The 20772-nt window shown below is 38.2% G+C and overlaps 1 protein-coding gene across 2 annotated transcripts in view; it reads left to right on the forward strand.

Moving 5' to 3' along the window:
- The first annotated feature begins 2069 nt into the window (after nucleotides 1-2069).
- Nucleotides 2070-20772, forward strand: part of SNAPC3 (small nuclear RNA activating complex polypeptide 3) — a 44139-nt gene continuing 25436 nt past the window's right edge. The window contains exons 1-3 of one of the 2 annotated variants that reach the window (XM_027105898.1): nucleotides 2070-2478; nucleotides 3150-3227; nucleotides 11093-11177. In XM_027105898.1, coding sequence (XP_026961699.1) covers nucleotides 2159-2478; nucleotides 3150-3227; nucleotides 11093-11177 — 483 coding nt within the window. In that variant the 5' untranslated portion in view covers nucleotides 2070-2158. The remainder of the gene's footprint in view (nucleotides 2479-3149; nucleotides 3228-11092; nucleotides 11178-20772) is intronic. The other variant, XM_027105899.1, reaches the window with a different exon arrangement.

Raw genomic sequence — 20772 nt, forward strand, 5'->3', positions numbered from 1 at the left:
TTTGAGAGCTCATGTCTCCCTATTCCTAGTCTCCAATCAAGAGTCATAAGCTTGGTTTGTGCAACTACTCAGAATCCTGTCTCTAAATTAATGCCACGACCTCAACCCAGTGGTTGGTTCCAACATCCACAATTGGGAAACCTTTGTTTTTGTTTTTTTTCCTCCCTCAGGAATCATACAAAACTCACCCAGAATTACAAGGACTATATCTATCCTGGGATCTTAGAATCTTTCTATCTCTTCTCTGTTGTTGTCTGGTCCTAGTTCCAGGTCTAAAAATGCTCCCATTTTCTGCCAAACTTGCAACAGGGCCAGAAGCTTCCTTTGCCATGGCTGAAGAGGAGAAACTTCCTCTACACTCTTATATTGTCATTTGGGAACTGTGAATTAAACTGACAAAAGACAGATTAATGGGAGTTCACAGAAAAAGTTGACTCAAGGAGGCGGTTAGAATTTGGGCTTATGTACTATCTTAATGAGATAAGGGGAAGGGGAGCGCAGCACTTACAGGAAAACAAATGACTTCTTAATAGGGGAGGAGGAGAAAGGGCACTTATTGGAAAACAAATGACTTTCAGGAAAGATAAATAGGTCTTTAGGAGAACAGATGGGAGATACAGCTTTGTGACGATGTGTAAGTGTGATGCCCACTTCTAGTCAATCTTCTCTAGTTGGGGGAGGGGATTTATGACAATTGAGTTCTTTGGGGAGGCTCCACATTTAGGAAGATAATGGAGTTCAGGAAAAAAAGCCAATTCTCAAATGCCTTCAGCTCAAAATAATTTTTATGCTGCAGTGGTTATTCTGGACCTCTTTAGACTTATTCCAAAGAGTGGCCGCTGACGCTAAGACTCAAAGGAGTTCCGCTGGTGCTGACCACTAACCCTTCTTTCCCCCCTGATCCCTGCGATCCACACATCTAAAGATGCTGTTCTGAAATGCCACACCTCATAGTGAACCACCTTCCCTTGCTGTGTTCTTTCTGGTCCTGCCCCTTCCCACTGCTTCTCAGGAACCATTGTGGTCTCCACTCCTGAAGACAATGTTACTCAATCTCCAGATACATGTTAGAGTTCTTACATCTGAAACGTGACTTCATTCTCTGGAGTGAGAGCTCCCCTGTTAAGGGCTTTAGAGCAAGGTTTACAGGCACTGTGAAGACTAATTGTCTTCAGGTTGTGAGAATTCAACTCAAACTATCTAAAGATAAAAGAAATTACTGGCTTACATAATGGCAAGTCTAGGGGAGAAGATGGCCTCAGCCCCACTATTCCAAGTCACCGTGACTTCTCTGTTTTCTGCCTTTGCTTATTTAAACTCTTGGCTTTTTTCCTTCGAACCCTTCCACAGTCTGACACAAGCTATGTCTAAGGGCACATCCTCAGGTCCTCAGATTGGAGGGAGAGTTTCTTAGTTTACAGATAAATTCCCAGAGTTCCGACCTTGCTTCTATTTCCTAGCAGTTAACTCCTTCCTCAACAGCAAAAGTGGGATGATAATACCTGCCTGGAAAAGCTGTTGTGATTTTTAAAAATATACGTTAGGGATAATACTGTACAGCGTCTGATACACAGTAGGCGCTCAATAAACATTATTCTGCGCGTGTATATACGTGTATATATATACACGTATATACATGGGGCCGTTGAGGAGGTTCTAAACGAACCGGACCTGGAGGGCCAGTCATGCCCCGGGTCTCAGCCTTCGACCCTCAAGTCTCTCAGGCTTTGGGTCAGTGAGGCAGCAGCGCAGCTCTCGAACCCTGGAGTCAAGGAGAAGTTCCGCACCTCAGGGCCGAGAGGAAAACAACGAGGGGGACCAAGGGGCGTGCCAAAACCACCCTATCCCGCATAGAGCGATGCTGCGTAACCGAGCGGGCTGAGAACTACCCCAGACAAGCTGCGGTGAAAAGAAAGCCGCAGCCACTCCCCTGTGAGCCGAGACTAGAGAACAATGAGTTCAAGCCCTGCACGCGGAGGCTCGGGGTGCCACGCCCGGGGGCGGGCCCAACTCGCGGCCTGACGGGAAACGTAGTGTCTAAAGCTGTGCCAGTGCAGCTCAGTTGCTCGCCGGCCCGGGCTCCGCGCAACTACAAGTCCCAGCAAGCCCCGCGAGGCCTTGATCAGCCGCTTTTCGCCGGGAAGGGAGAGGGGCGAACATGGCTGAAGGCAGCAGGGGCGGCTCAACGTGTGGCGGCGGGGAGGGCGGCAGGCAGAACCCGGTTCCCAGCAGTGGCGGCTGCAACTTCCCAGAGTACGAGCTTCCTGAGTCGAATACGCGCGTTTTCCATGTGGCCGCTTTCGGGGAGTTGTGGCTTGGCCGGCTGCGCGGGGAAGGGGACTTGTCGCTGAAGGAGCCGCCGGCACCGGCGCTGCCCGGGGGCCGAGGGGTTGCAGACTCCGGCCGGGAGGATGAGGCCGTGGCCCGGGATCTGGGCTGCAGCCTGGAAGCGGCAGCCGAGCTGAGGGCGGTGTGCGGGTGAGTGCGGGGCCGAGGGGCTCTTGCGGCTTGGAGTCAACGCGGGTGCAGCCTTGCTCCTGCGCGCCCCTGGGCCTCATCATGGGGGCGGGCCTGTGGTTTACTCCCCGGGGTAGAAGGGCCGCCCTATCAAAGCTTTCCCGGAACAACGGGAGAAGTCCCGTGATGGGAATGCACAATTTCTGCTAGTGGGATTGAAGGGACGAGAGAGCCGCATGAAAGATTAATTTTTCTATTCACTAGTTTTTAAAGTGCTTATTAATGTAGGAGGGCAATCAGAGTAACAGCGACGTGTATGTCTTTGACAAGACACTTTGACGACGGAGGAACCTTAGTTTATGATGAGGCTGGAAGGATATTTAACCACAGCAGTGTCAAAACCTTGATTATCTCTGGTCTCTTTTGGGGACCTCCTGGGTATACTGTTATTGAGATATTCCTCAAAGTGATTTATTTTAAATGAAAATATTAAAATAACAATCTATTTCTCCATTTAACAGTATTGGCCACCTTCAACCAGGCATATATCCCTTTCTTTATAGAATATTGGCACAGAATTCGCCTTTAATTCTGGTTATCTGATTGCTTAATTATTCAGTGATGTATTTAGGACACAACTCCTGCTTGCTAAGGACAGGATGTGGTGATTACTTTGTTTGTTTTTGTTTTAGTCTTGATAAACTGAAGTGCCTTGAGGAAGGGGAGGATCCAGAAGTCATCCCAGAAAATACTGACCTAGTGACTTTGGGGTATGGAGGACTTTGCTTTTGTTACTTATTTAAATATTTTTTTCAACATTACATTATTCGAAAGTTGAGAGTATGGTATTGTTATCCCACCTCCTAAATTCAACCATTGTTGACATGTGGCTGTATTGGCTTTAGCTGTATGTGTTTGAGATACCTCGTGTGTGTCTTTTTCTATGGCTGAACTGTTCAGTAAGTTGCAGACATCATGATAATTTACCGCTAAGTACATCAGCGTATAGCTTCTAAAAGTATGATCCTATTACTTAATCAGAGTGGTATTATTATACCTAAGAAAATTAACAGTAACAGCATTATCTCTAATATCCAGTCCATATTCAAATTTGTGTTTATTTTTAAGTGTTTACAAAGGTACAGTTAATCTGCTTGGATTTTGGGGTGGCAAGCTAAAAACTCTCGATAGTGTGGTAAAGGACTCGTTTTTGAAAATTTTCTGTCAGATCCATACTTCTGTAAAATAGGATAAAAATGAATTACTAGAAAAATGAAATTAAAAGGCAAACATAATAAAACTCCAAGTTTTTTATCATTAAATTCAACAGTAATATTACCGTCATATAGGTGTGAACATTTCTAAATGCTTACTCTCATTGTCTGTAGTGATTGGATAACAAATAGCTCATAGATCAATTCCGGTCTGCCAACTACATTTTGAGAAAGGCCGCTCTATGGTAATACTATTATAGAGAAACTGCATGTAATAGTGAAATTTGTAATTTCCAGTTTGTAGCCCGTTTACTTTGCACCATCTCAGCTATGTTGTCATACTTTATCCTGCAGGTGTTTCGACCCTACCTTGTTGTTGGCTTCTTTTTGTAATTGCCGAATCTGTTTCTCTTATCCCTGTTGCTAACACTTACATTAGCAACACTTGGAGCACTATAAAAGGTTCCTGTCTTTCCTAGGTCCTGTGTTTTCTCCTGACTTATCCATCCTGCTATCGCCTAAGCATGCTCATTTGCTGAGAAATCGTCAATGGCTCAACCTCTCCTCTATGGGCAAATTTCAGATTTTTTTACTTAGACGTTTGAAACCTTCCACATAGCCCAAATCTGCCTTTCTTGACTTGTTTTCAACCATTTTCTCTTTCAGTGCCTCAGGATGCACATGGCCCCTCTCCCAACTGAACCCTAACCTAACCAGTCTTTGAGTCCCTAACATTCATTTCCACATCTCTACAACCCATCTATCTCCCTTTGGAAATAGACACACTTGTAATGTCTAGAATTCTTCTAACACTTCTAAAGTCCTTGAAGGTTCATTGAGAGTCCAAGCTCCTTCATCTGTGAATTGCGCTTAAGCCTGTCGGACTGCTTTACTCCATTTGGTACCCTTTAACTATTGTTGATTGATTATTTGGATTTTTTTCTAAAATGCACATCTGATTGTCTCACTCTCTTACATAAAATCTTTCAATCGTTCTTAGGCATAGTCCTGAGTTCTTAAATGGATCACAAGGTTCTCTTATAGAATGGATCTTGATGGTCTTTTCGGCCCTACATCGCTGCAGTGCTCCAGCCATGTTACACTGTTTTTCAGTTCCTAGAATGTGCTCTCTCATCCTAGGCCTTTGCCTAGAACACTCACACTTCCTTATCCCCCGGTCTGGCTGACTTCTACTCATCTTTCAAGTTTTAGCTGAAGGACTAAGGACTCCATCTAGCTCCCCTTTTATGCTCGTGTAGCTGGCGATACTTCTCTAATTGAAATACTCTTCACACTTATACTGTACTTATTTAATTTTCTGTTTTCTAGCTAGACTTAAAAGTTCCATAAGCTGTGTCTGTCACACCCACTGCCATGTCCCTCATTCCTAGAATTTTGGCATATAATAATAGGGAGTCAGTAGATACTTGTAGAATGAGTGGAATAAATGAAACTTGCATAAACCTAAGGAAGCGATTTTTTAGAGATTGACTAAAAGAAGAAAGTTGATATTTATAAAGCAGACTTTTTTTTTTCTATAGTTAATTACATGCTAATTGGCTTATAATGATGTTATTGAGCTTTGTGAAATAGTAATTTTCAGACTGCTTTACACAGTGCTTCCCCTGGCTATTTTCTGTTACTAGATCAACTGGATCTCCTTGGTTGTCTTCTAGTCCCTTCCATAGGAAATGTGAGTAGAATTATATGTATAATCTAATGTAAAAGGAGTTAGTGCAGCATTCCTTAGCTGGGATTATTTTGATGTACTTTAAAACTATTATATTTAAAATAAGACTAATCTTAATCTTAACAGTACCACAAATGAATTAGGCTTGTGCCAAAAGCCAAAAATCTGTATCTCTCTGCTTTCTCTTTCACTAAACCTTCCTTTCTTTTCCCTACCAATAACTTAAAAACGTAAAGTAAAAACAAAACCTAAGTACATGACCCCTTTATTGTGGCATAAAATACATTTCTAGCACTTCTTTTCTCCAAAGGTTAAGCAACATTGTTTTTAGTACAATAGCTTGTAGATAGAATATTTAAGAATATAATCTAAGAAAAATTTCCAGAATGGGGAAGAAAACTTGAACAAATTAAAAGGGCTCACTGGTTACCTGGGAAAATTAACTCAGAATTATCAACTCTGAGATGTATCCTAGTAAAACAATTATATTTCAGAGAGAAAACGGGTAACAAGGGGCATTAAAAAATATATAAATGCAAAGGTAACCACTGGAACAAAAATGCAGATACCAAACCTCCCTCTGCAATTTCTAAAAAAATAGACAAGCAGAAAGACATGTCTCATAATGAAAAAAACAGCTAATATAACAAAATACATACAATTAGAAAATGTAATAGAATTGAGGCCAAAGGCATCAGTTTTTCTACAGTCTCATAAAAGGGTTTAGATTAGGCTCACAAAACAAAAACCTTGCAGAGACAACAGACACATCTAAAATAAAGTAATTCAGAGAGGTTAAAAATAAATGGTGGGACAAAAGTATACCAGATAAATGGAAAGAAAAATTGAGCAGATGTAATGGTCCTGATAACAGACTAATAAAATTCAAGTCCCCAAACATTAAATATGACAAAGGACACATTTTAGTGCTAAAGGCCACAAACCACAGTTAAGATAGAATACTTATATATACCCCAAAGAATATAGCAGCCAACTTTATAAAACAAAACTATAGGGGATACAAGGAAGCATAGCTAGAAACACACTAACAATAGGGCACTTTAATATACCAATCTCAGCACAAGACAGATCAACTGGCTAAAAAAGTGAGGAGGTAAGAGCTCTAAACAACATAATCAGTAGGATATGTCTTATGGAGATACATATATATACATAAAATTTATAACCCTGTGTTAGAGACTGTGTGGCACATTCACAAAAGTTGGTTATATATTAGGTCACAGAGGAAACATAACATCCATTGAGTAGAAATAAAACAAACAGCACTCTCTGATCACAACATAATAAAACTAGAATTTACTAACAAAAACAAAAATCAGGCCATTCTAACATGGAACTGTTCTAACAGGGCTACTGTTACAACATGGTAAAATATATATACCTTAGTTGTAAAGCTAGTATCTTATTTAATAGGGAAGCAGTACATGTATTTCTGCTAAGATCTGGAATAAGCAAGCATGCCTAGTATCTCACTGCTTTGCAGCATTGTATTACAGGATTAGCCATGCAGTTTGACAAGAGGAATCAATTAGAAGCATAAGGGTAGATAAAGAAGAAAAACTAGCTCTATTTGTGAATGATTTAATGGTATTACCTGGAAAAGAAATCAATGCTAAAACAGACAAAAACCAGAAAAGAGTTTAGTGTAAGAGCAGGATACAAAATTGATAAATAAAAAAAATGGCCTTCGTAGATACAAACAGTAAACAATTAGAGGACATAATGGAGGAAAATCCCATTTACAATAGTCAAAAAGGTTAAATACTTAAGAATAAATTTAACAAGAAATGTGTAAAACTGAGGTAAGGGAAAATTTTAAACCCTCCTGAAAGACTCAGAAAAAATCTTGAAAACATTGAAAGATATCCTCTGTTCTTGAATAGGAATACTAAGCATTATAATGTTGTTAGTTCTTTCTAAGTTAATTTACAGATTAAGTGCAATCCCAATAAAAATGCTAAATGGTTATTTTATGGAGTTAGACAGTTGATAATAAAGTTCATATGGAATATATTCAAGAGTAACTAGGAAAAAACTGGGTGAGGAGGAGAAAATTGTGAGTGCCTGGTAATTTTACCATATATTAAAATATACTACAAAGCCTTTATAATTAAAACAGTGGGTACTAGCTCATGAATAGACAGATAGACCAGTGGAATAGAAGAGAAAGTCCAGTTAGATTCAAATGCATATGGAAATTTAGTATGACGCTATACACAAGAATAAACTCCAGAGGGAGTGGGATCAAAATGTAGAAAATGAAACATGCCTACCTTGGTGTAGTGAAAGGCTTTCTAACTATGTTTTAAATCCAGAGGTAATAAAAGGAAAAGATTGATAAAATGGACTACATATAAAAATTTAAAATTTGCATGACAAAAAACACCATAAACAAAGTCAAAAGACAGCTGCCAGACTTGGAGAAAATATAACATATACACAAAGAGCCGGTAACCCAAATATATAATACCTTAAAAATTGAGGGACAAAGACCAAAAACCCAAAGGGAAAATGGGGAAAAGATATGAACCAATAACTCACACACAAAAAAGATATAAAAATAACTCACAAACATGAAGAAATGTTCATGCAGATTCATTATTAGAGAAATGCAAGTTAAAGTGCCAGATACCTTTTTTCTCCTATCAGACTGGCACAAATTTTAAAATATACATTCTTTTGATGAGGCTGAGGGAAGCAGGCATTTTCAGACATTCCTGATGGAAACGTAAATTGATAGCAGCCCTCCTCTAGGGAGATTTGGTAATGCCCAACACAAAATTACATAGGCACTTAGCAGTCCCACTTCTAGCAATCTCTACTGAAGATATACCTCCAACAATATGAAAATTTATTATGCATAAGGTTATTCGTTGCAGCATTGTTTGTAATAGCAAATATTTGGAATATCCTAAATATACATACATAGGAGAGTGTTGAAGAAATTATAGGACATCCACACAGTGCAGTATTGTGTAGCTGTGCTAAAGGATAAGGAAGGATGAACCAATAGATTTCTAGGAAATACTGTTACATGACAAAAGCAAAGCCCAGAAGCATACGTTACCCTTCTTGTAAAAACGAAGTTTCATTGGGTATCAGTTTATTGGCTCTCATCTAAAAGTGTACCCTTTTTGCCTGCTCTGTAAAAATGAGTCTCAGCTCTTTAAATATTTTTCCTTTCCCAACTGGCACAGTATTAAGCTTTGTCAGTAAAGGGCACAGGAGAGACTTTGCATGAGGAAGGAGTTCTGCTTCTTGGGGCCATGTGCTGGCTCAGCAGGGTCCTGCAGCACACACAGCTTCCCCAGCATCCAGCTCCCGCAGTACCCGGCAGTCAGTAGCACAGAGCTTTCCCTGCTGCTCCACTCCCCTTGAAACCTCCCTGGAAAAGCTTTTCCTGTCACCCTTGAGGGCAGATTTCCAGCAGGTTCCACTGATGCACCCTAGCAACTTCTCTGCCATTCAGCGAGTCACAGCCATTCCCTCTCCAATAAGGTCTGGCTCTCAGTCCTGGGGGAAGAAAAGGGAGCCTTCCTTGGGTATTCTTTCTTAGCGCAAGGAGTAGGGTTCCTTGTATGCTATTCCTTTGTTCTCTAGCGTTCTCTACTTCTTACTTGCCAGTCTCTCATTACTCCAGTCCTCTGTTAAAAGTTAATAATTCTTTAGATTAAACTTTGTTCAAATTACTGTTTAGTTTTTTTCTCCTAATTGAACTCAGACTGACACAAAAAGGAATATAAGAAAATACATAGGTATCTGTGTATTTGAACAAAAGAAATGGAGAGGGTAAACCAGAACCGTAGAGATTGGTGGCCTGCGGTGGGTGGGTAGGACAGGGGTGGAAAGAAAGGAGGAAATAGGTACAGGTTAGTGGTTGGGACCAAGAGGGAATGATACTTTTCTGAATATGTATACCTTTTATAACTCTTAGAATCATAGTAGTGTTTCCCATATCTTTTACACAACCCAAAAGTAATCAGACAATTAAAACCAGCCAAGATGTAGGGGAAGACCCAAAATAGAATGTGAAACTAACAAATGAGTCTAATTGTGTTACAAATGAATAGCATCACAACACTGAAGAGAATTAGTAAGAAAGATCTAATCTGATTCTGTATAAAAGTGTACTTGGATTCAGTGTTGTAAGGCTGAAGACAAAAAGAACTATTAATTTTTAGTGTTTTTCACAGGGGTGTAGGTTAGCAATTCTGAAACCATGTTTTTTAAAGAACTGAATGTGTAAGTGAATATAGATAAAGGGAGCTGGGTTTCTTGTGGAGAAAAGTTATAAACAAGGAAAGGCTGAAGGCTAAAATGAATCCTGATTTTAGTTTGGGATTAGAAGTATTAGTATAAACTCAATGGCTTTAAAAATATATAACAGAGTATTGGGTTAAATAAACTACATTATTGAAGTTAAAAAATATATAAACAGAAAAATACAGAAACACAGATATTTGTACATGTGTGGTTTAGTATATATATGTATGTTTCGTACCTCTGTCTGCTGAGAGTCCTGGAAGCAGTGACTGCAGTAACAATGAGAACACCTCATGCTCAGGTACAGGTGTCTAAACCTCTCTCCAGTGAAGGAACTAGGGCTCCTAGAAGTGGTTGATTCCAGGGCTGAGACACGAAAATACAGGGTGAGCCTTGAGCATCTTCTGTGGTGCCAGAAAGCAAGGAAATACTTAACAAGAAAAAAAAAAAAAGATGGCTTGTTGAAAGAACAGAGCCAAATTGAAGGAGCTCCTAGTGGCCAAAACTAGAATAATTTGAGCAACAGAATAACAGTAGTATTAGATTTTAACCTGTAGAATAAAGTAAATATTTATGAGTTCATACTAAAAATATAAATAACCAAATAAATAAATAAATAGGAAGAAAGAGGCAGGTCTTCCTCATAATACCAATCAATAAATGTTAAAGGAGGAAAATAGAGAATCACTGTTAGGTATAAACCACAGTAATAAGTGTTGTAGACAAAATCTATTGGTGAGTGCTAAAATTCCTGGATGAAAGTTTGAGGAGAAACAAGATTTGCATAGTCTCAAAGTAGCTCCCCGCAAACACTTATCAGGGACAAAGGAAAAGAAAATATCTTTCTAGTGTAGGAACCTGGCAGACAGGAGCTTAACCAAGGTAAATATCTACAGGAATAAGACATACTAATATTAACATTATGAACGTCAGGATGATACAGTGAGAAGGAAAACATCATTCTTGAGGTATTCTTGTCAAAAGTTTATAAGCTTACTCCAATTATGAGGCAACAGCAATTAAACCCAAATTGAAGGACTTTCTATAAAAACACTGATTAGGGCTCTTTGAAAGTGTCAAGGTCATGAAAGGCAGAGACTGAGGAACTGTAGAAGACTGGAGGGGAAAGGAGAAATAAGAAATGCAATGTGGTGTCTGAATAGGATCCTGGGACAAAAAAGGCACTAAAGTTAAAAATTTGTGAAATTCAAAAAAGTTCTTTAGTTAATAATACTGTATTAATGTTAATTTCCTGGTCTTGATAATTATTCTATGAACATGTAAAATGTTAACAGGGAAAGCCAGGTAAGAGATATAAGGGAATTCTTTGTACTATTTTTTCAGCCTTTCTTTAAGTCTAAAATTAGTTCAGAATAAAAAGCTAAATATTAAAGATATTTTTGAAGCCCCAGTAAAGAATGTTGAAGTTTGATTTTTCTTGTAACAGGGTTAGAAAGAGACTTCTGGAACACCGGGAAGAAACCATAACGATAGACCGGGTCTGCAGACAAGAAACATTTGCTTATGAGATGGTAAAAAGTCTTATCTTTTCCACCTCTTCCCATGAAACAAACTCTCATTGATGTTAGTGATGACTGTATGGGGGCTTTATATTGGATGTGCTTAGTTGGAAACAAATTAGAGAAACTTCACTGGGACTGGGAACTAGTAGGAGAAAAAGACCGATAAAATTCAAGTGATGGGGAATTCCCTGACAGTCCAATAGTTAGGACTCCACTTTCACTGCCAAGGGCGCAGAATCGATCCCTGGTCAGGGAACTAAGATCTTGCAAGCCATGCAGTGCAGCCAAAAAAAAAAAGAAAAGAAAAGAAATTCAAGTGATGGCACATTTTCCTGTCAGATCTTGGCCTTTATTTTTGCTTTTACTTTGGTCTTGCCCTCTGTATTAGGCTAATTTCATGCCTTTCACCACCCTCTTTCTGATATTTTTGTTCTGCTCCTGATTTTGGTTTAACTCTATTCTTTTCTAATCCATTATTTCTTAGCTAAAACCCTCAGAATAATTTAAGATGGTGAATAATGAGGAATTAAGTGTTAGTAGACATGATAGGTTCATTCAGTACATGTTCTTGACAACTTATTACCAGCCAAATGCTGTTTTAGGCACTTAATAGTGCAGAAGGGCACCTGTTTTCTCTCTCACTCATTTTTATAATTGTGGTAAATTTTACATAACGTAAAATTTAACATTTTAACCATTTTAAATGTTCATTTAAGTGGCATTAAGTACATTCACAATGCTGTGTAAGCATCACCACTATTTTCTGAACTTTTTCATCATCCCAAACAGAAATTCTATACCCATTAATACCAACTCCCCATTCTCTCTTCCCCCAGCCCCTGGTAACCTCTTCTACTTTCCATTTCTGTGGATTTGCCTATTATAAATACTTCATATAAGTAGAATCATGCAGTATTTGTTCTTTTGTATCTGGCCTATTTTACTTACTATAATGTTTTAATGGTTCCTCCATGCTGTAGCATGCATGAGAACTTCATTCCTTTTCATGGCTGAGTAATATTCCATTGTATGGATACACCACATTTTGTTTATTCATTCATCTGTTGTTGGACATTTGGGTAATTGCTGCCTTTTGGCTATCGTAAATAATGCTATAATGAACATTAGTGTTCAAGTATCTGTTTGAGTCCATTTTAAGCTCTTTTCAGTATATACCAAGGAGTGGAATTGCTTGGTCATACGGTAATTCTAGGTTTAACATTTTGAGGAACTACGAAACTGTTTTCCACAGGGGTTGAATTATTTTATATTCCCACCAGCAATGCAGGAGTGTTTCAGTTTCTCCACATTCTTGTCAACATTTGTTATTTTCTAGGCTTTGATAATAGCCATCTTAATGGGTGTGAAGTGGTATTCATTATGGTTTTGATTTGCATTTCCCTAATGATTATTGATGTTGGACTTCTTTTCATGTGCTTTTTGGCCATTCGTATATTTTCTTTGGAGAAAGTTCTATTAAAGTCCTTTGAGTCCTTTGCCAGTATTTAAATTGGCTTGTTTGTCTCTTTGTTTTTGAGTTGTGAGTTCTTTGTATGTTCTGGATATTAGATGCTTACCATATGTATAACTTTAAAATATTTTCTTCCATTCTGTGGATTGTCTTTTTACTCTCTTGATAGAGTCCTTTGATATACAAAAGTTTTAAAATTTGATAAAATACAATTTATTTGTTTTTTTTCTTTCGTTATTTGTGCTTTTGGTGTCATACTTAAGAAACAATTGCCAAATCCAACATCATGAAGATTTTTTATTTTACCCTGTTTTCTATAAGAGTTTTATAGTTTTAGCTCTTAATTTGTTGATCCATTTTTAGTTAATTTTTATGTATGGTATAGGGTAAAGGTTCAACTTCATTCTTCTGCATGGGGATATTCAGTTTTCCCAGCACAAAAGACTGTCCTTTCCCTATTGAGTGGTTTTGGTACCTTTGTTAAAAGTCAGTTGACCAAATAAGGTTTATTTCTGAGTTCTCTATTCTATTTCATTGGTCTGTATGTCTGTCCATATCCTGGTACCACATTGTTTTGATTACTGTGGCTTTGCGGTCATTTTTGAAATTTGGAAATGTTAGTCTTCCAGTTTTGTTCTTTTTCAGAATTGTTTTCATTATTCATGGTCCCTTGAAATTCCATACGAATTTTAGGATGAGTTTTTCTATTTCTGGAATAAGAACAAAAAAAGCATTGAGGTTTTGATAGGGGTTGCATCAAATCTTTATATTGTTTTGGGTAGCATTGTTATCTTAACGATATTGTCTTCCAGTCCATGAACAAAAGATGTTTTCCAGTTTGTTTAGGTTGTGTTTAATTTTGTTTGGCAACATTTTGTAGTTTTTTTGTATGTACAAGTCTTTCATCTCCTTTGTTACATTGTTTATTAAGTATTTTTTTTCCTTGCTACTTTTTTTTTTTTTGCGGTATGCGGGCCTCTCACTGTTGTGGCCTCTCCCGTTGCGGGGCACAGGCTCCGGATGCGCAGGCTCAGCAGCCATGGCTCACAGGCCTAGCCGATCCGCGGCATGTGGGATCTTCCTGGACCGGGCCACGAACCCGTGTCCCCTGCATTGGCAGGCGATCTCTCAACCACTGCGCCACCAGGGAAGCCCTTCCTTACTATTTTAAATGGAATTGTTTTCTTAATATTCTTTTCAAATTGTTCATTGCTATTGTATAGAAATACAACTGATTATTTTTTTTTTTTTGCGGTACGCGGGCCTCTCACTGTTGTGGCCTCTCCCGTTGCGGAGCACAGGCTCCGGACGCGCAGGCTCAGCGGCCATGGCTCATGGGCCTAGCCGCTCTGCGACATGTGGGATCTTCCCGGACCGAGGCACAAACCTGTGTCCCCTGCATTGGCAGGTGGACTCTCAACCACTGCGCTACCAGGGAAGCCCAATACAACTGATATTTGTGTTGGTTTTATATCCTGCAACTTTGCTAAATTTATTAGCTCTAACAGGATTTTTGTGTGTGTGTGAGTTCTTTAGGATTTTTTACATCGAAGATCATGCATGTCATCGGCAGAGATAACTTTATTCTTTTCCAATTTGGTTGCTCACTTGACCTATTTTCCTTCCTTCCTCCCTCCCTCCCTCCATCCCTTCCTCCCTCCCTCCCTTCCTTCCTTCCTTTTCCCTCTAATTTCTCTGGCTAGAATTTCTCTAGTACTTTGTTGAATAGAAGTGGCAGAAGTGTACATCCTTATCAATCTTTAACTATTGAGTATTAGTTTAGCTGTGGGTTTTCCATATATGACATTTATCATATGGAGTAAGTTCCCTTCGATTCCTATTTATTTAATGTTTTTATCATTATTTAATGTTTTAAGAAAGGGTATTATTTAATGTTTTAAAAAATTATTTAACATTATTTAATGTTTTAAGAAAGGGTATTGGATTTTGTCAAATGTTTTTTCTGCATCAATTGAGATGATGTGTTTTTTCCCATCATTCTATTAGTGTGGTATATTGCATTGATTTGCATTTGTTGAACTACCCTTGCATCCTGAGGATGAATCCCCCTTGGTTGTGATATGTGATCCCTTTTATATGCTGTTGGACTTGTTTTGCTAGTATTTTGTTGAGAATTTTTATATTTATACTTATAAGGGATGTTGGCCTGTAGTTTTCTCATAGTGTCTTTGTCTGACTTTGGTATCAGAGTATGCTGATCTCATAGAATGAATTAGGAAGTATTCCCTCCTCTTCAGATTTTTTGGAGGACTTAAGGAAGTATTGATAAATTCACCAGTGAAGCCATCTGGTCCTGGGCTTTTCTTTGTTAGGAGGTTTTTAATTTCTGATTTAATTTTCTTACTTGTTACAGGTCTATTCATATTTTCCCTTTCTTCTTGAGTTAGTTTTGATTATTTCCTTCCTTCTGCTAGCTTTGGGTTTAGTTTTCTTTATCTGGTTCCTCAGGTTTATTGGTTTGAGATTGTTCTTTTCTAATGTAGATGTTTAGAGCTGTAAGTTTCCCTCTTTGTACTCCTTTTGCTGCATCCCGTAAGTTTCTTATGTTGTGTTTTTGTTTCATTTGTTTCAAAGTATTTTGTAATTTCCCTTGTGATTTCTTTCTTGACCCATTGCTTGTTTAAAAGCATGCTGTTTAATTTCTACATGGAAATTTTTCAGTTTTCCTCCTGTTACTGATTTCTAGTTTCATTCCCTTGTGATCAAAAATGATACTCCTTAAAAAAATTTATTTATTTATTTTTGGCTGCATTGGGTCTTCGTTGCTGCATGCGGGCTTTCTCTAGTTGCGGCGAGCTGGGGCTACTCTTTGTTGCGGCGTGCAGGCTTTTCGTTGTGGTGGCTTCTCTTGTTGCAGAGCACAGTCTCTAGGCCTTTGGGCTTCAGTAGTTGTGGCACATGGGCTCAGTAGTTGTGGCTTGCAGGCTCTAGGGCTCAGGCTCAGTAGTTGTGGCGCATGGGCTTTGTTGCTCCATGGCATGTGGAATCTTCCTGGACCAGGGCTCGAACCTGTGTCCCCTGCATTGGCAGGTGGATTCTTATCCACTGTGCCACCAGGGAGGTCCCAGAAATGATACTTTTAATGATTTTAATTTTTTAAATTTATTAAGACTTGGTGGTCTATCCTAGAGAATGGTCCCTGTGCCCTTGAAAAGAATGTATATTCTGCTGTTGTTGGAAGAGTGTTCTATATATGTCTGTTAGTTCTAACTGGATTCTAGTGTTGTTCAAGTCTTCTATCTCCTTATTAATTTTCCATATGAATGTTCTACTTATTGTTGAGAGTGAGGTATTGAAATCTCCAAGTATTATTTTAGAAACCATCTGTTTTCCCCTCAATTCTGTCAGTTTTCCTTTATATCTTGTGAAGTTCTACTGTTAGCTGCATATGTTTATAAGTATTGTATGTTGCTGGATTGTATCTTTTATCAATATATAATGCCCTTCTTTGTCTCTTTTTGACTTAAAGTCTATTCTGCCTGACAGTAATATAGCCCCCTCAGCTTTCTTTCAGTTAATATTTGTATGCAATATCTTTTTCCATCTTTTACTTTCAGTCTCTTTGTGTCTTCATATCTAAAGTGAGTCTGTTGTAGAGAGTGCATAGATGGATCTAGTTTTATCCAACCTGCCAATCTTCTGCCTTTTTTTTTTTTACATCTTTATTGGAGTATAATTGGTTTACAATGGTGTGTTAGTTTCTGCTTTATAACAAAGTGAATCAGTTATAGATATACATATGTTCCCAGATCTCTTCCCTCTTGTGTCTCCCTCCCTCCCACCCCTCTAGGTGGTCACAGAGCACCGAGCTGATCTCCCTGTGCTATGTGGCTGCTTCCCACTAGCTATCTATTTTACGATTGGTAGTGTATATATGTCCATGCCACTCTCCCACTTTGTCACAGCTTACACTTCCCCCTCCTCATGTCCTCAAGTCCATTCTCTAGTTGGTCTGTGTCTTTATTCTTGTCTTATCCCTAGGTTCTTCATGACATTTTTTTTTCTCTTAAATTCCATATATATGTGTTAGCATGCGGTATTTGTCTTTCTCTTTCTGACTTACTTCACTCTGTATGACAGACTGTAGGTCCATCCACCACACTAATAAAACCTCAATTTCGTTTCTTTTTATGGCCATTGTATATATGTGCCACATCTTCTTTATCCATTCATCCAATGATGGACACTTAGGTTGTTTCCATCTCTGGGCTATTGTAAATAGAGCTGCAATGAACATTTTGGTACATGACTCTTTTTGAACTATGGTTTTCTCAGGGTACATGCCCAGTAGTGGGATTGCTGGGTCATATGGTAGTTCTATTTGTAGCTTTTTAAGGAACCTCCATACTGTTCTCCATAGTGGCTGTACCAATTCACATTCCCACCAGCAGTGCAAGAGTGTTCCCTTTTCTCCACACCCTCTCCAGCATTTATTGTTTCTAGATTTTTTGATGATGGCCATTCTGACTGGTGTGAGGTGATATCTCATTGTAGTTTTGATTTGCATTTCTCTAATGATTAATGATGTTGAGCATTCTTTCATGTGTTTGTTGGCAGTCTGAATATCTTCTTTGGAGAAATGTCTGTTTAGGTCTTCTGCCCATTTTTGGATTGGGTTGTTTGTTTTTTTGTTATTGAGCTGTATGAGCTGCTTATAAATTTTGGAGATTAATCCTTTGTCAGTTGCTTCATTTGCAAATATTTTCTCCCATTCTGAGGATTGTCTTTTGGTCTTGTTTATGGTTTCCTTTGCTGTGCAAAAGCTTTGAAGTTTCATTAGGTCCCATTTGTTTATTTTTGTTTTTATTTCCATTTCTCTAGGAGGTGGGTCAAAAAGGATCTTGCTGTGATTTATGTCGTAGAATGTTCTGCCTATGTTTTCCTCTAAGAGTTTGATAGTTTCTGGCCTTACATTTAGGTCTTTAATCCATTTTGAGCTTATTTTTGTGTATGGTGTTAGGGAGTGATCTAATCTCATACTTTTACATCTACCTGTCCAGTTTTCCCAGCATCACTTATTGAAGAGGTTGTCCTTTCTCCACTGTACATTCCTGCCTCCTTTATCAAAGATAAGATGACCATATGTGCGTGGGTTTATCTCTGGGCTTTCTATCCTGTTCCATTGAGCTCTCTTTCTGTTTTTGTGCCACTACCATACTGCCTTGATTACTGTAGATTTGTAGTATAGTCTGAAGTCAGGGAGCCTGATTCCTCCAGCTCCGTTTTTAGTTCTCAAGATTGCTTTGGCTATTCGGGGTCTTTTGTGTTTCCATACACATTGTGAAATTTTTTGTTCTAGTTCTGTGAAAAATGCCATTGGTATTTTGATAGGGATTGCATTGAATCTGTAGATTGCTTTGGGTAGTAGAGTCATTTTCACAATGTTGGTTCTTCTAATCCGAGAACATGGTATATCTCTTCATCTATTTGTATCATCTTTAATTTCTTTCATCAGTGTCTTATAATTTTCTGCATACAGGTCTTTTGTCTCCTTAGGAAGGTTTATACCTAGATATTTTATTCTTTTTGTTACAATGGTAAATGGGAGGGTTTCCTTAATTTCACTTTCAGATTTTTCATCATTAGTGTATAGGAATGACAGAGACTTCTGGGCATTAAATTTGTATCCTGCTACTTTACCAAATTCATTGATTAGCTCTAGTAGTTTTCTGGTAGCATCTTTAGGATTCTCTATGTATAGTATCATGTCATCTGCAAACTGTGACAGCTTTACTTCTTCTTTTCCGATTTGGATTCCTTTTATTTCCTTTTCTTCTCTGATTGCTGTGGCTAAAACTTGCAAAACTATGTTGAATAAGAGTGGTGAGAGTGGACATCCTTGTCTTGTTCCTGATCTTAGTGGAAATGCTTTCAGTTTTTCAACATTGAGGAGGATGTTGGCTTTGGGTTTGTCATATGTGGCCTTTATTATGTTGAGGAAAGTTCTCTCTATGCCAACTTTTTGGAGGGTTTTTATCATAAATGGGTGTTGAATTTTGTTGAAATCTTTCTCTGCATCTCTTGAGATGACCATATGGTTTTTCTCCTTCAATTTGTTAATATGGTGTATCACCATATTGATTGATTTGCATATATTGAAGACTCCTCGCATTCCTGGAATAAACCCCACTTGATCATGGTGTATGATCCTTTTAATGTGCTTTTGGATTCTGTTTGCTAGTATTTTGTTGAGGGTTTTTGCATCTATGTTCATCAGTGATATTGGCCTGTAGTTTTCTTTCTTTGTGACATCCTTGTCTGGTTTTGATATCAGGGTGATGGTGGCCACATAGAATGAGTTTGGGAGTGTTCCTCCCTCTGCTATATTTTGGAAGAGTTTGAGAAGGATAGGTGTTAGCTCTTCTCTAAATGTTGATAGAATTCACCTGTGAAGCCATCTGGTCCTGGGCTTTTGTTTGTTGGAAGATTTTTAATCACAGTTTCAATTTCAGTGCTTGTGATTGGTCTGTTCATATTTTCTATTTCTTCCTGATTTTGTCTTGGCAGGTTGTGCATTTCTAAGAATTTGTCCATTTCTTCCAGGTTGTCCATTTTATTGGCATAGAGTTGCTTGTAGTAATCTCTCATGATCTTTTGTATTTCTGCAGTGTCAGGTGTTACTTCTTTTTCATTTCTAATTCTATTGATTTGAGTCTTCTCCCTTTTTTTCTTGATGAGTCTGGCTAATGGTTTATCAATTTTGTTTATCTTCTCAAAGAAGCAGCTTTTAGTTTTATTGATCTTTGCTATCGTTTCCTTCATTTCTTTTTCATTTATTTCTGATCTGATATTTATGATTTCTTTCCTTCTGCTAACTTTGGAGGTGTTTTGTTCTTCTTTCTCTGATTGCTTTAGGTGCAAGTTTAGGTTGTTTATTCGAGATGTTTCCTGTTTCTTAAGGTAGGCTTGTATTACTATAAACTTCCCTCTTAGAACTGCTTTTGCTGCATCCCATAGGTTTTGGGTCGTCGTGTCTCCATTGTCATTTGTTTCTAGGTATTTTTAAATTTCCTCTTTGATTTCTTCAGTGATCACTTCGTTATTAAGTAGTGTATCGTTTAGCCTCCGTGTGTTTGTATTTTTTACAGATCTTTTCCTGTAATTGATATCTAGTCTCATAGTGTTGTGGTTGGAAAAGATACTTGATACAATATCAATTTTCTTAAATTTACCAAGGCTTGATTTGTGACCCAAGATAGGATCTATCCTGGAGAATGTTCCATGAGCACTTGAGAAAAATGTGTATTCTGTTGTTTTTGGATGGAATGTCCTATAAATATCAATTAAGTCCATCTTGTTTAATGTATCGTTTAAAGCTTGTGTTTCCTTATTTATTTTCATTTTGGATGATCTGTCCATTGGTGAGAGTGGGGTGTTGAAGTCCCCTACTATGAATGTGTTACTGTCGATTTCCCCTTTTTGGCTGTTAGTATTTGCCTTATGTATTGAGGTGCTCCTATGTTGGGTGCATAAATATTTACAATTGTTGTATCTTCTTCTTGGATCGATCCCTTGATCATTATGTAGTGTCCTTCTTTGTCTCTTCTAATAGCCTTTATTTTAAAGTCTATTTTGTGTGATATGAGAATTACTACTCCACCTTTCTTTTGGTTTCCATTTGCATGGAATATCTTTTTCCATCCCCTCACTTTGAGTCTGTATGTGTCTCTAGGTCTGAAGTGGGTCTCTTGAGGACAGCATATATATGGGTCTTGTTTTTGTATCCATTCAGCCAGTTTGTGTCTTTTGGTGGGAGCATTTAATCCATTTACATTTAAGGTAATTATCGATATGTATGTTCGTATTCCCATTTTCTTAATTGTTCTGGGTTTGTTTTTGTAGGTCGTTTCCTTCTCTTGTGTTTCTGCCTAGAGAAGTTCCTTTAGCATTTGTTGTAAAGCTGGTTTGGTGGTGCTGAACTCTCTCAGCTTTTGCCTGTCTGTAAAGGTTTTAATTTCTCCATCAAATCTGAATGAGATCCTTGCTGGGTAGAGTAATCTTGGTTGTAGGTTTTTCTCCTTCGTCACTTTAAATATGTCCTGCCACTCCCTTCTGACTTGCAGAGTTTCTGCTGAAAGATCAGCTGTTAACCTTATGGGGATTCCCTTGTAT

This window comes from Aethalodelphis obliquidens, unplaced genomic scaffold (genome assembly GCF_003676395.1).
Source record: "Aethalodelphis obliquidens isolate GAN/ISIS:26980383/991018 unplaced genomic scaffold, ASM367639v1 scaffold7, whole genome shotgun sequence".
NCBI lineage: Eukaryota > Metazoa > Chordata > Mammalia > Artiodactyla > Delphinidae > Aethalodelphis > Aethalodelphis obliquidens.